The following is a 13832-nucleotide window of genomic DNA, read 5'->3' as shown; positions in this document are numbered from 1 at the left end:
TTTAACCAGCAAGACTCAATCAATTAAAAAGGCCTTGATCGGCTCAGCCCAGCCCTAACATTTTAAGGGTGTATTTTTGGCCGGACTGCCACTTTTTACTGTGTGCCCAGATCTGGTTTCCTCCTGATTCTTAGCCAATGTTTTTCTGTCTATTTGTTACTCACTTCACCCCCCACTAACCCATCATATTGACACACAGATAGCTAGCCTGCCCCATCTGTCTTTCCTGCAGAGCTCCATTACCTTAATCAGTTTGTCTCTTCAGGTTCATTATCTAATACAGCTGTAGAAGCCTCAGCACACAGTGTGTCCTGCCCCACGCCGCCCTTCTGCATCAGAGTCAGAATTGGTCGGGAGTGTGCGTTACTGTCGTATCTGCTGTATGCGGGGTTTATGATGACCAGCTAATATTTACATTCCCTTGTGTCCATGCAAATTCTCACACAGCCTCTTTCACAGTTGTTCTGTCAGTCTCTCGCTCCCTTGTGCTCCCACGAAGCTTTAGTGAAGTGTGCAGCTCAAGTTTTATACAATACCTCCCCCTGCTGGCTGATTACCAAAAGTGGTTTACATTGACTAAATAATTGTACAGTGTATGTTGAAGTATTTAAAATGCACACATACTTTGAGACCACCTGAAAATGTAATGTGATTTTGATGTCATTTTTTATAATTCAGTGCAGTTTTCTGTATCACAAACACAAGCTGTTTTGGATGTACGTTATATTAAAATTAGGTTTTTGGAATGTATTTTGGATATTCAGTTAGTTTTAACTTAATTCTTTAACAGGACTGAACAGAGATTATTATTATTATTATTATTATTATTATTATTTATATATATATTAATTGGTTAATTGGTTCATCTAACAACTAATGTTTTGATTGTACTGAAGTTTGTGCTAGATTAAAATAATATAACCATGATTAACAAAAAAGTGTGTGTGTGTGTATATATGTGTGTATATATGTGTGTGTGTGTGTGTGTGTGTGTGTGTATATATATATATATATATATATATATATATATATATATATATATATATATATATATATATAGACATTCAGAAAATGAAGCGTGGATGGAAAACTCTACTGATATGGACACTATTTTTAAGTGTATCCAGAGAAGCAGTCAGTGATATTACTGAATCTGTAGAGCTGTTATTCATGAGCTGTCTGCTGTTTCACGACCAAACGCGGCCACAAATGAGGTTTATTGTGTGAAAGTCACTCGTGTTGCAACTCTGTCTGAATAAATGCTAATGTCCAGTGTTTTATTTGGGGAGGCATGAATAAAAGATTAGTTGCTTTCTGTACACACTCTGGAAGAGACGGATAACTCTAATCTCGCTCTCACTTGCTCTCACACGCACTCTCCCTTATGCTCTCCCTCTCTGCTTCCTCTTTCATTCCTTTGTCTCCTTTTTCTGGATTCTCTCTTGCTCTCACTCTTATCAGCGTCCTTCTCTGTCCTGACCCCTCTCTTTCCTTTTCCTTCACTTCTTTCTCCTCTTGCTCTCTTCACCTTTTAATTCCTCCATCTATTTTATTACCGTTTTTCTCTCGTTGCTCAGAGTTGCTCTTTTGCTCCTGTGTTTTCTTTATTCGTTCTTCCACTCTCTCACCTTCCAGTGTTTCTTTCCTCTTTCTCTCGGTTACTTTTAGTTCTAGTTTTTGTACATGTTCTAAATATTATGTGTAATACTGCTGCCATTCTTGTATATAATGTTAACATACATACATATATGCATTCATCTAGAAATAGGAATGGAACAATACAGCATACTGCGTCACTGGTCTGTGGATAGTGTGTTAGCTTGGATTGATGCTCTAATATACATAAATGGGATTAGAGCACTGCTAGCAGTTTTATCTTAGTATCTTAGTGTATGAAATCAATACACCACTGTATCAAGTCTAAATCTCTGGGTATGCTTCCCGCAAACGTTTTCGAAATGATGACCTGAAATATTAACAAACTGTAGACTATTTAGACCAATAGGAGTACAGGTGTTATCGTTCCACATGCATGTTATCAGCTAATCAGCGGTCTTGGTTGTGAAATGAGCATGCTTATTGGCTGACAACGCCATCAGGATGGAGTAATTAGATATGGAATTTTTCTATGCACTCCCCTTGTCCATTAGACATTTAGACCTGACTTGCCTGAGCTGCAATATATGTTTGTATTTATTTATTTATTTATTTATTCACAAACATTAGGGTCTCAAAGTTACTGCAATATTAGTTTTTTCTCCCTGAAATAAAGTTTAAAATAGGGTCTTTTCTCCTCTTTTTACAGAATGTTGGGAAGGCCTTGTCCTCCTCAGACAGCCTAGCGAAGGTCCAGGAGGTAGCAAGCTGGCTTTTGGAGATGAACCAGGAACTGCTGTCGGGGGGCAGCGGCAGCAGGGCGGCGCAGCAGCAGCAGGAGCAGCAGCGGCCTCCGGCCCAGCCTAATCCACACCCGCACCACGTCAACCTGGAGGGCCACCAACCTCGGGAACCACGGCCACGGAGAAGGAGAGAACGAGGGGGGGAAGATGATGAGGAGGAAGAGGAGGAAGATGATGAGGAAGAGGAGGAGAGGGAACACCCCGCAGAGTTGGAAGGGGGAGAGGATGGAGAAGAGGTGGAGGATCCGTGGCCTTCCAGGAGGAACCAGTCCTCGGGCGAGAATGAGCGAGAGGAAGAGGGGGGAAGGAGAAGGGAGGAGGTGAACGGAGGAGAAAAAGGGGCCCAGTGGATGTGGGAGCAAGAGCAGAGGCAGAGAAGAAATAGGCGAAGGAGACAAGATGAGGAGGAGGAGGAAGAGGAGGAGAACAATAACAGTGGCGGTGAGGAACAGGTAGGAGTTGGTCTTCAGTCCGAGGAAGATAACGGCCGGCCCGAGGAAGAGGAGGAAGGCGAAAGAGAGGTGGAGGAAGAGATGGACCAGGAGAGTGACGAGTTCGAGCGGTCGGAGGACAGCGGAAGGGAAGACGAGGAAGGAGAGGAGGACGAAGAAGGAGAGGAAGGCCTCCACTCTCCTTCTCTTAGGACCAGTGTGTCGGACCCTAATGATAACACGGACCACCCCTCAGGACGACGGAACCAAAGCTCATCCTTATCTCATCAGACACATCCTCAGGTAAGCCAGTTGTTTGCTAATATCACTCTATGGTGGCGTACGGCCCGACCGATGTGGAAATTTGCTGGCACTTGAACACCATGCACATAGGGACCTTATAACACAAACAGTGATCTGTTTATAAAGCTCTGTTTGAGTGTTTATACTCCTTCTTGCCTTTATCCCAGAAAATCTCAGGACACATACATTCTTGGTTGTTTTATTTGACGCCTTTTACCAAGCAGTGCTTCATATTACATGCAGAAGCCTTGAATGGTGTGTTTTTAATAGACTGCTTCAGCTTTTGTGAGCAGTTTGACATAAGATGCTTTAAAGGTTTTGGACTGACGTTAACGGTACTCTAAAGTGATGGATGTTCTGTTTAATGCAATGCCATATTCTAGTTTATTGCACTGTGCAGTAATGTCATCTTGCTATTATTGGCATTCAGTTATTGCTTTAACAAGAACCTTAACAAGACAAAAAGCTACCACTGGTCCTAATTTGAAGGAGGTGAAGATTTCGCTACTTAATAATCTTATTTTATAAAATATGGTCAAAAACCTAGAACAATTTTGAAAGATTCTTCGTTGACGAGTTTATCTTAATATAATTTATTTCAAATGTCATTAAAAACATTATTAAAGAAAATCCCTTCTGACAGTAATGACACACTTAGGATCTTAGTTTCTACCAGTGCATAACATTTTATTGAAAGTTTTCATTTCAGTAAAGAGACTCTAAGTTGTTTAAGAGATTCTGTTGGTTCATTGAAAGTCAATAGAAGTGCATTTGGTGTGTTCAGTGCTGTTTCTGCTGGTCTGAGAAATTATCTTAAAGTTTCGCCTCATCCATGTGGATTAAAAACCCTTTCAGAGAGTCTGTTTTCAGTGCTTCTAGCTTGGTGTGGTGTGTGTCTCCCTCTGCTGTTCATACTGACACTTGGCAGTGTCAGGTCTAGCCGCTAGTGCAAGTGTGAATGTTGTCGGTATGGATACAGTGGTTTGGGTTTTTGGAGTAGTGTAGGTTTAAGGATTTGTTACTGTGTTCTGCCAGAAAAGGTCATATATGGATGTGTAGAGTGGTGTTAAAATATATATTCATGGTAAATAACTCTGATTTATCTTTGTTGAAAGTTGAGGTGTTGGCAGCAGGAATCTAATCGACTTTGACAACAGCCAAATTGTGATGGCTAGGCGACAAGGTCAGGCTGTGTCCAAAACAGCAGGTCTTGCGAGCTGATCCTGGTTTGCAGTGGTCAGTACCTATCCTAAAGGGCTCCAAGAAAGATCTAACTGGGTCATGGGTACCAGAGGCTCACTGATTTTATCAATGGTTCTTCCAAGTTAAAGTACTTAAAGGATCTGCTGCTAACATCTTGGTGCCAGATACCACAGAATACCTTCTGAAGTCTTGTGGAGTCCATGCCTTGATTTATCAGGGCAGTTTTGGCAGCATGAGGGGAATCTACACAAGTTAGGATTTAATGTTATTACTAGTGTGTGTGTGTGTGTGTGTGTGTGTGTGTGTGTGTGTGTGTGTGTGTGTATAGACTGCATATTTAATCACAAACATTTTATTTCTGTTTAACTGAGAGATGAATAAGAATTAAGTGGTTATTGAATGTCGTTGTAAAACCATAACCAGTGCATTTGGTCTGTGTGCCAAAATATTGATACTTATTTAATTAAATTGACAATATTAAAAACATCACAGACTGTAGTGGAGCAAGTGTACATGAAAAATAATAATAATATATATAATAATTTCATACTGTCTATATTTGTCACTGTTGTCAGACGTCCTGTACGACTCTTGCTGTCCTGGGAAGTTATGGTTAGGTTTTAAGTATTTGTCACTGTGCTATGTACAGAGAAATGTGTCCTCTGCATTTCTGCATGGTGAACGAACACCACACACACACACACACACACACACACACACACACACACACACACACACACACACACCCCCAGAGCGGTGGGCAGCCATCTTCAGCACCCGGGGAGGAAAGAGGGTGAAGGGCCTTGCTCAAGGGCCCAACAGTGCCAGCTTGCCGCGCCCGGGTATCAAACCCACAACCCTGTTGTCAGTAGCCCGGAGCTCTAACTGCTGAGCCACCACTGCTCAAGGCATGAGCGGCTCTTGCTGAATTTATTTTCTAAAATGTTTGTTATGCACACTTTTTATATAGCCAGTCCCATCATGGCTGAACTACTTGTGGATTTGTAGTACTGTGCGGCTCTTGGCTTGCCTCTCTGAACAGCCCTCTTTTCTGGCTCAGCCGCTCCACATTGCTGAAATCTTTGTCCTTGGATATGCACGTCCTCTATGTCAATTTATAGTGGTGGTATCTTAGAAAATTCAAAATTTCTAAAAGCTCATTCTGACCTCTTAGTGAACTGTAATTTTTCTTTGCATGCTCGTGCGTGACCGGCATGTGTTGATGGACTTTGCTTCTTTTTGTAGCTACTAGTCAATGGAATCTTTTAACCTGCCGATATACCTGGTGCTAACTGCGTGCCTAAATTGTCGAGCTGTGTGGAGTTGTTTTGTAATCTCGTAATAGGACTTGCTTGTGTGGTTTTTGACTGTGTGCGCAGTCTGCACCAGTTGGTGCGCTTTAGGAGTGAATAACATGTCATACACATATAACGATACAAAAATGTTCAAATTGGAGAATAGAAATTATTATTGTTTGTAAACAAGATGAGGTAAACAGCAGGACGGTGTGTAAAATTAGCAGTGTTCTAATTTACTATTTGATGGGTAGGGTTTAGTTATGCATCTCCATTGACTAAAACTTGACAAAAGTACTGAGACATCTGCTTCATTGTTTTTCCTGAAATCAAAAATATAAACAAGAATTTATCTTGCTTTCGTTGGAGTAACTGTGTCTGCTGTCCATAGGAGGCTTTCCACTAGATTTTGGTGTATTGCTGTGAGGATTTGATTGCATTTAGGTTACCACCACACCTCATCCCAAATATACTGGATGGAACACAATCATTCTCGATAACACATTTCCCCTCCTCCACAGGTCAGTGCTGGGGGGCTTTATTCCCCTCTAGCCTATGCCTGGAGTAACTGTGCACTTAGGTTCATGTGGATGTTTTCGTACACTATCTGCAGTACTTCTTTACAGGGACTAGATGAGCTGTGTGTACAGTGCGCATCTGTGTCCACAGTGGGTGCAACTGAAAGTAGCTGAATGTAGTCATTAGATGGGTCGCCACAGACATACGGACATTTAGTGTATGCACCTTGTACAGCAGTTCTTGTCTCGAGGCTCCTCTATAAAGATGGAAATATATATATATATATTAAAAGACTTTTGAGCCACTGGCCTAAGACAATCAAGATTTCCTAGATTGAGTTTTTCTTATGCATGTTCTTCAGCTTGACCCGCAATCCCTTAAAATCTACGGAAGACAAGCGTCAAGGCCTTTTTTCTGTCCTGGCACCAAAGTAGTGGAATGAACTTCCCCTGGGTGTCCGAACAGCAGAGTCGCTTGCTGTCTTCAAACACAGACTGAAGACCCTCCTCTTCCGAGAATACTTAAGTGAATATTATGGCCTCCTTCTTGGATTATGTTTAGTAGTGTCTAAGCTTAGAGGTTTCTTGAATATTTCGTCTATTCAAACTAGCTGAGGGTATTTACAGTGAAGCACTCTCTGGATAGGATTGTCTGCTAAATGCTCGAAGTGTGAATGTTATCTGGTTAAAGTGAGAAATTGTGATTTGTGGAATATCCTCTGGACGTTCTGTGAGTATGTTTACAAGCATTCTGATTTTGTCCAAATATGCTCAGAAAATCCCCTTAGCTAGTTTGTATGAACTAGGATCTAGGAAGGATGAACTAGGAAGGTACTTAAGCTTAGATACTGCTAAATACAAAAGTCAGTATGGAGGCCATATTACTCGACACTACACTTCCCCCAAGTACTCTTGGAAGATGTGGGTCTTCAGTCTGCGATTTTGAAGACAGCGAGTGACACTGCCGTTGGACTCCCAGGGGAAGTTCGTTCCACCACTTCGGTGGCAGGGCGGGGGGGGGTCCTAAAGAATGGTGGGTCAAGCCAAGCCATGCTTGAAGGGCTCTTGGTACTGATCAGTTTATGACCATTGCCATCAAGTCTGGAGGGGCTGGTCCGTTCTTGGCTTTGTAGGCCAGTGGCAGGGTTTTAAATCTGATGCGGGCAGCAGCTACAGGAAGCCGGTGAAGAGAGAATGCAGCAGAGGAGTTACATGGCTGAACTTAGGAACGTTAGACATTTAGACATGAGTATCGTAACAGAAATGCTCACTATAGCGCCTTGATCATATCACCCACCTTCAGGCTATGCAGGGTTTCTCAGCCTCAACAAAAGAAAACAATAGAAAGGGCTGTGTCTCTGTTCAGAAGGCAAAAGTGTTCTTGCTTTATTGCCCCCTAATGACAATTTGACCTAAAGTAGTAATCTTCACTCACAGGTGCCCTTTCAGGGTTCCTGCTGAGCTCACACACACACACGCGCACACACACACACACACGCTATCTCTCTCTCTAACACAGCTAACAGATGCTCGTCACTGTGAGCGTCTCCCCAAGGGTCTGTAAATGGTGTCTCTGTTTCTCCCCCTCCATGGTGGGAAATCTCGTGAACCTCAGGGAAAGGGAGTGACTGTGAACGAGGGAGACACAGAGAGGGAGAAACACATGACAGGAGTGAGAGAGGGACAGAAAGCGTGAGCTCACACTCGTCTGTGTGTGTGCAGGCAAGACGGAACTGATTTGCCTTCAGCATCGCCACACAGCGGACGAACCACACTCGCCCACTAGCTTCCTTTTCTCTCTCTATTTTTATTATTTTTTGCCCTTTACACTTACTCTCCCTCCTTCCCTCCCTCTTCCCCTGTGCGAGTGGCGTCTATATGAGCAGCTATGGGGAATCGCACCATGAAGAAAGTGGCTCTGTTACTGGTGAGTGACTGTGGAGAGTAGCTGATCTGATGTGTGTGAGATGAATCAGTTTGGACTGGTTTAGGTTGTGCTAGAGGTGACTGGAGTTCACGCTAAGGGTCATTTTGAAATTTGATCATTTATGTGAATGAGTTGATAAAGGATTGAAACAGCTGGTAGTCAGCTGTGTTTACTTGTGTAAACAAATTTTGGACTTTTGACTTTGCTTTTGAACCCATGTGTATGGCTTAGGCTTAAGGGTAGAGCTGGCCAATGTGACGATATTTTATCGTATTGTGAGATTTTATGATACTATGCTTTTCTAAGCATATTGAGAATGTTGTTAGTGCTTAATAAACACTAATCAGGTGCAGGTTTCATTACGAACAGTGTAATTAGACTTGTTTACTTGATTACATGTATTGTGATGAATGTAAAATGCAAAAAAAGTCTTTAAATATTGTGATGTATTGTTTTGACCATATTGCCCAGCCCTAAGAGAGGGGCTGACAAATTGTGCAGTAACAGATGGCCTACCCCGTATTTCTCCTTCCCCTCACTGGCCTTTTTCTTAAACAGCCTATTTTTACCTTCACTTGCTCAGAACCCCCTACCTTGTGCTTTGACTTACTGGCCACATTATTAGAAACTCCAGTCTCGTGCTTTGACTTTAGGGATGTTCCAATCTGATCCAGTGACTTTTTTCACATTTTTAATGGATCGGGTATCTATTTTAAGGTTCTGATCCACTTCCAAACTGGTCATTTTTTGGAAAGCTGCCCCAGACAGAGTTAATCTGAGACCTTATTCTGGTGAGACACTAAACAGGGCTTTATTTGGACTGGTAAATGTGGCAATGTTAACAGTTAGCAGCCAAAACAAAAGCTTAAGTCATCATCTTAGGGGAACTCTGCATTCCAAATTATGCCGCAGTTCCATTGAGTTCATTTCAACAGCCGAGCGTAACTGCTCCATTATTTAAGGTGGAGCGGAAAGTTTGGTGAAGAGAAACTTTGCTCAGAGATGAGAGCAGCAGGTAAAGAGTGCGATATATATATATATATATATATATATATATATATATATATATATATATATATATATATATATATATATATATATTTATATATATATTATCCCATTAGATCCATTTGGGAAGATCTAACGTTCCTCCTATCCCGCCTTTACTCCTGAATTCCGCCTGGTGAGAAACCACACTTTGGTGGAAATCTCTGCTCTACCAGCGACAGAACCAAGCTCCTTTCTTTGGTTCTAAACCAGCTCTGAACAGTGCGTTTAGTACCGAGGAGGCAAATGGTAATGTAATTTAGTATTTAGACGGTTCAGAAATTGGTACTAAAAATAGTGATTTTACTTCTGTTTTACCAGCAGCTCACCTACATTGTGGGCTGCATTTACAGAAATGCGAAGATCGGATCAGTATCGGCTGATAGTTAGCATTTAAGAGACTCGGATTAGGGGTTAAATTTTTTTTTTTAACTGTATTGGGACATCCCCAGTTGACCTTGAATCGGATAGCTGTGACATCAGTAATTTACACCTCAGACCTGCCTGTAATGGAGGACGAATAGGTTTGGTTCTCAGTTTGTTTACTGTGCTGTGCCCCACGCAGAGCTGGAAGTCGCAGGGTTTATTTTGTGGTGGAATGTGTTTGTCAGTGTTGATTCAAACGTTGGTGTGTGATTTGGTGCACCTGAGAGTCACAGATTATTATACTTTTTTCCACTCTCTCCTGGTTATTACGAGCAGCATGGCATGGAGCTCCAAAAAAAAAAAAAAAAAGTGATGAACATTTGAGAAGTAAGCAAAGAGGCGTCTTCCCACGGGTTCGCAAGCAAAGATGAAAGGGTTTCTCAGTCAGCCTGGGGAGGCGAGCGCACTTCTATCTCGTCCAATCGGAGAACAGGAAAGTTTCTGAGACTGGAACGAGGGAGAGGACGGGTTTTAAAGGAATACTCGGGCTGATTTTAACCTAGGTCATATCTGCTACATCTTTAAGGGATGTTCTGGTATAATGCATTAAAATGTCCACATGTAACTGAGCAGAAAAGCCACTGACTCGAAACATACTCAGTACAGTATAAATGAGTGGGATCAGCATATGGAAATGTAAAAGGCCCTCACTCTCTTCCCGTCTCATTTTCCTCTCACTGATGCCAGTGACTGTGAACAAAGCCCATCAGAGTGTAGTGGAGGGGCTTATGCTGGAGATGCTCAAATGACTGGGCTTTTCCTCTGAAGGGTTTAGAAATTGTGGGCCTTGTGGTGGTTGGAGGGCTTCGTTTGTTGGAGGCAGGCATGATGGGAGCTGAAGAATTTGCTACTACAGAACTCTTATCTGGGCCACACTGACCTATGTAGAATTAATATTTGACCTAGGGAAATATTACATCCATGACAGTGTGGGTTGTTTTTGGATGAATTAATTTAATTATTATAATTGATTAATTAATAGAGTGGATTGTTGAAGAGACCTGGCAGTTTCTTCCCACCTCTTTTTTTTTCTCAGCTTGTGGTTATTTTGTGGTTTGGGTACAGCTTCACAACAAAAAGTCCTGCCAGTCCAACCAAGGTTTCCTCCATTTCTTGGGTTTCCCCTCACCTCATGTCTTTCTCATTGTCTCTCCTTATTGCATTTGCTGCCAGTCACAACCTGGTTGCACCCCTTTTTACGCTACTGGATTTGGTCCAGATACTCAACCTGCTAGATTGCATCTTGAAACAGTTTACAAATGGTGATCGAGCCAGCTCTGAGCAAGTGCCCATGTGCTTCTCATCTGGGGCTTTTGTCAGGAATCTCCATTGCCTCTTGATCAGTAAATTAAATAAATATATAGATCAAGGCTTAACTTCTGTGATGTCAACTTAAAGCTGACACTTCTAGTTTGGTTAATATTACTGTAAAAACGATTGCCTGTGCTAATGGACCATACACTACAGCTGCAGCAGATAGCGATTAGGTTGAAAAATGCTGGTGTATTTCTTATAAACAACTGGAACAAACACGCTAAAAAATTTACATCCAATTAAATGGGGTAATGCCCAAAGGATGCAGCATCCCGAACATCTCTAAAGTGCCGGTCTCCTTTTTCTAATTAACTATGACTAATCAGAAGGGTTTTTAAAATCTCGTTTCCTTTGGAAGAGTGCTTATTTCTCTGTGGTTCTGTGTTTGCGAAATGTTTTGTTTGGGGAATAGCTGTTTTGGTGCGGTTAAACCCGTACATCACCGACCCTGTAGAGTGGAAATGTATATTTCTCCCTGCCGCTCTTCATCTACGGCGCTGGTAATTAGCTGTCTGACAGACGGAGGCATTGAAAATTCATCAGAAAGCATTCAAAATGTGCTTAAGGCTCTAGTGATGTAAATTTGATTATGATGTACTCCAGTCTGTGTGATGGACGAGTAAAGTTTGATTTATGCAGGATATTTAAAGCAAGCTACTTAAAAAACCAAAACAAAACAAAAACAAAAAAACGCTTGTATATTTGATCACCCAGATGTCCTCCAGAGAACTTTTTGATTAGTGTTGGAAGCCCCATTCTCTCCAGTTCTGGAGCGGTGCAGCAGGTTAGCTTGGCGTTTCCCTCTGTCAACCTGACGACAAATTTCACTCAGTGGTTTTGTTGATTCATCTGGATTACTGTAGATTATCAAGTGGAATAGATTTTTGTGAAAGCTGAGCTATTAGTTTTGATTTGATCACTGGGTTCTTTTTCTTCAGTAGCTACTTGGCAGTGCACCGGTGGTAATACTGACTATTTGACAAACAATAGAAATCATATTCTCCTCTACATGCAGAGTAATGCAGATTGGAGAATTACTGTACTTTTAAATGAAGCAGTATTGCCCCCTACACTTCCTGTATTGTATTACAATCTTTCAGGATGACCGTGTGGGTCATATGAACATTATGGCGCATTATAAAGCACTGTTTGAAGCACTTTTTAACCTTTACTTGTTGGTTGAAATGGTTCTTTGCTTGGCTCTTCATAAACTTCATAAAACCTCTTGAAGATGATTCTTTTAACAAGCCTTTAAAAACAGCACCAAGGCTTTTTCATACATAGGTAGAACCCTTTCTGTTTAGAGTGCACACACACCCACCCACGTTGCTCAGGTGAGTGCAGGTGCAACTGTCTGTATGTTGGTTTGTCTGATTCCATGTTCCTGATTTCAGAGCGCTGAGCTGCAGCAGGAACAGAGCTGAATTTTTTATAACTGCATCTAATTAAATATGCCCTTTCTGAGGACACAACACAATCCTCCAGCGTTACGGTTTCTCTGCTTTCTCTGCTCGGAGCCTCTGATGCTTATTCAGTCTGTCTGAATCCGGCTGTGGTTCGAGTTTTTGTGTATTTTATATATATATATATATATATATATATATATATATATATATATATATATATATATATATATATATATATATATATATATATATAATGTGCGTGTGTGTAGATCGGTATAGGTTATTAAAAAAAATAATCTGAGCTGCTCTCTTCTAGCTCAAATAGCTCTAAATCATTGACGATACACAAGCATTAGGATTATCTGTTCTTATCTACTCACAGCTCTGGGGATAAACATATGTAATGGAATTTGAAGCCACCTGAAAATCTTTTCCAGGTTCATCAGATCATAGCCTGGGCTTTACACGCATGCTCTTATCATTTTATCTTTAAGTAAGCTCTGTGCAGATAAAGTAGAATTTCACTTACAGCAGAGGTGTCCCTCAGCCAACCAGCTGAGAGTGCAGTACTGTTGGAGCCGTAGCCTGAGAAGAGCCTCATCATACGTAGTTTGTTAATCGTTATTGAGCGATTGGCCTTTTCATTACCAATGTCGCAGATGTCTGCAGCATGCATATTAACCCTGTATCCAGTTACAGTGTTCTGTGAGCATGTAAACCCATTTACTATTTCACTGTTTTATCCTCTGTGAACTTAAGGTCCCCGGCCCTAATCAGATGAGGCAGTTTCTGACAAACTCTGGGAAGATGTTTGAACTGACTTTTAAATGATACGTAAGGTAGTACTAGATAATAAGAACAATAAAAAAAATAAATAAATACCATTCTTATTTAATGCTTGTTTTGTGTGTGTGTGTGTGTGTGTGTGTGTGTGTGTGTGGTAGGTGGATTTTGCTTTGAGGTCAGTCATTCTGCAGAAGACTAATTGTGGTGCTGTTTTGAGTTAAGTGTCATGTAAAGTATCAAAGGCTGCTTTAAGGACTTGCTTTGTTATGGCTGATTTTTCGATTGTAGTATTGATCTGTTATCAGAATCTGTGATGGTGCCAGATGGTGTGTGTGTGTGTGTGTTTGATCTCTTTAGAAAGAAAACACTGATTTGTTTGTGTTTTTGCTGCCGTTTTGATGGGGTCATTTGAGGGCAAATGCCTATGCTACTATAGAAGTGATGTGCTGGATTAAAACGATTGTAAAGCCCCTTCTTACCCCCCCCCTTTTTTTTTTAAACATGTCCTGTGTTTACATTTCGCTCCTCTTTGAGATGGTGTTTAATCAAGGGACGCAAACTAGCTGTTTTTGCTTAACCTGTTGTTGCTGTCCCTGCCTGGTGTAAGGCCCAGCAGATGCCCAGCAGCCTGTCTCCACCTCCCCGTACAAAATGAATCATATTTTTTTTTCTTGTTCATTCATGTTAAGAGAATTTGACAAATTAAACTACATTCAAACTGTAAAAGATGGCCATTAGCACATTTCTTATTGAGGACATCACAGTGTTATATTTTCA

The 13832-nt window shown here is 41.3% G+C and overlaps 1 protein-coding gene across 1 annotated transcript in view; it reads left to right on the top strand.

Moving 5' to 3' along the window:
• The window catches only part of fbxw7 (F-box and WD repeat domain containing 7), a 179033-nt gene that overhangs the window by 55423 nt on the left and 109778 nt on the right, over positions 1-13832 (top strand). Inside the window, exon 3 of the mRNA XM_072669889.1 lies at positions 2306-3133. Within this exon, the coding sequence (XP_072525990.1) occupies positions 2378-3133 (756 nt within the window). The 5' untranslated portion in view covers positions 2306-2377. The remainder of the gene's footprint in view (positions 1-2305; positions 3134-13832) is intronic.

This window comes from Salminus brasiliensis, chromosome 24, assembly GCF_030463535.1.
Source record: "Salminus brasiliensis chromosome 24, fSalBra1.hap2, whole genome shotgun sequence".
Taxonomy (NCBI): domain Eukaryota; kingdom Metazoa; phylum Chordata; class Actinopteri; order Characiformes; family Bryconidae; genus Salminus; species Salminus brasiliensis.
This window is presented reverse-complemented; position numbering and strand designations above follow the sequence as displayed.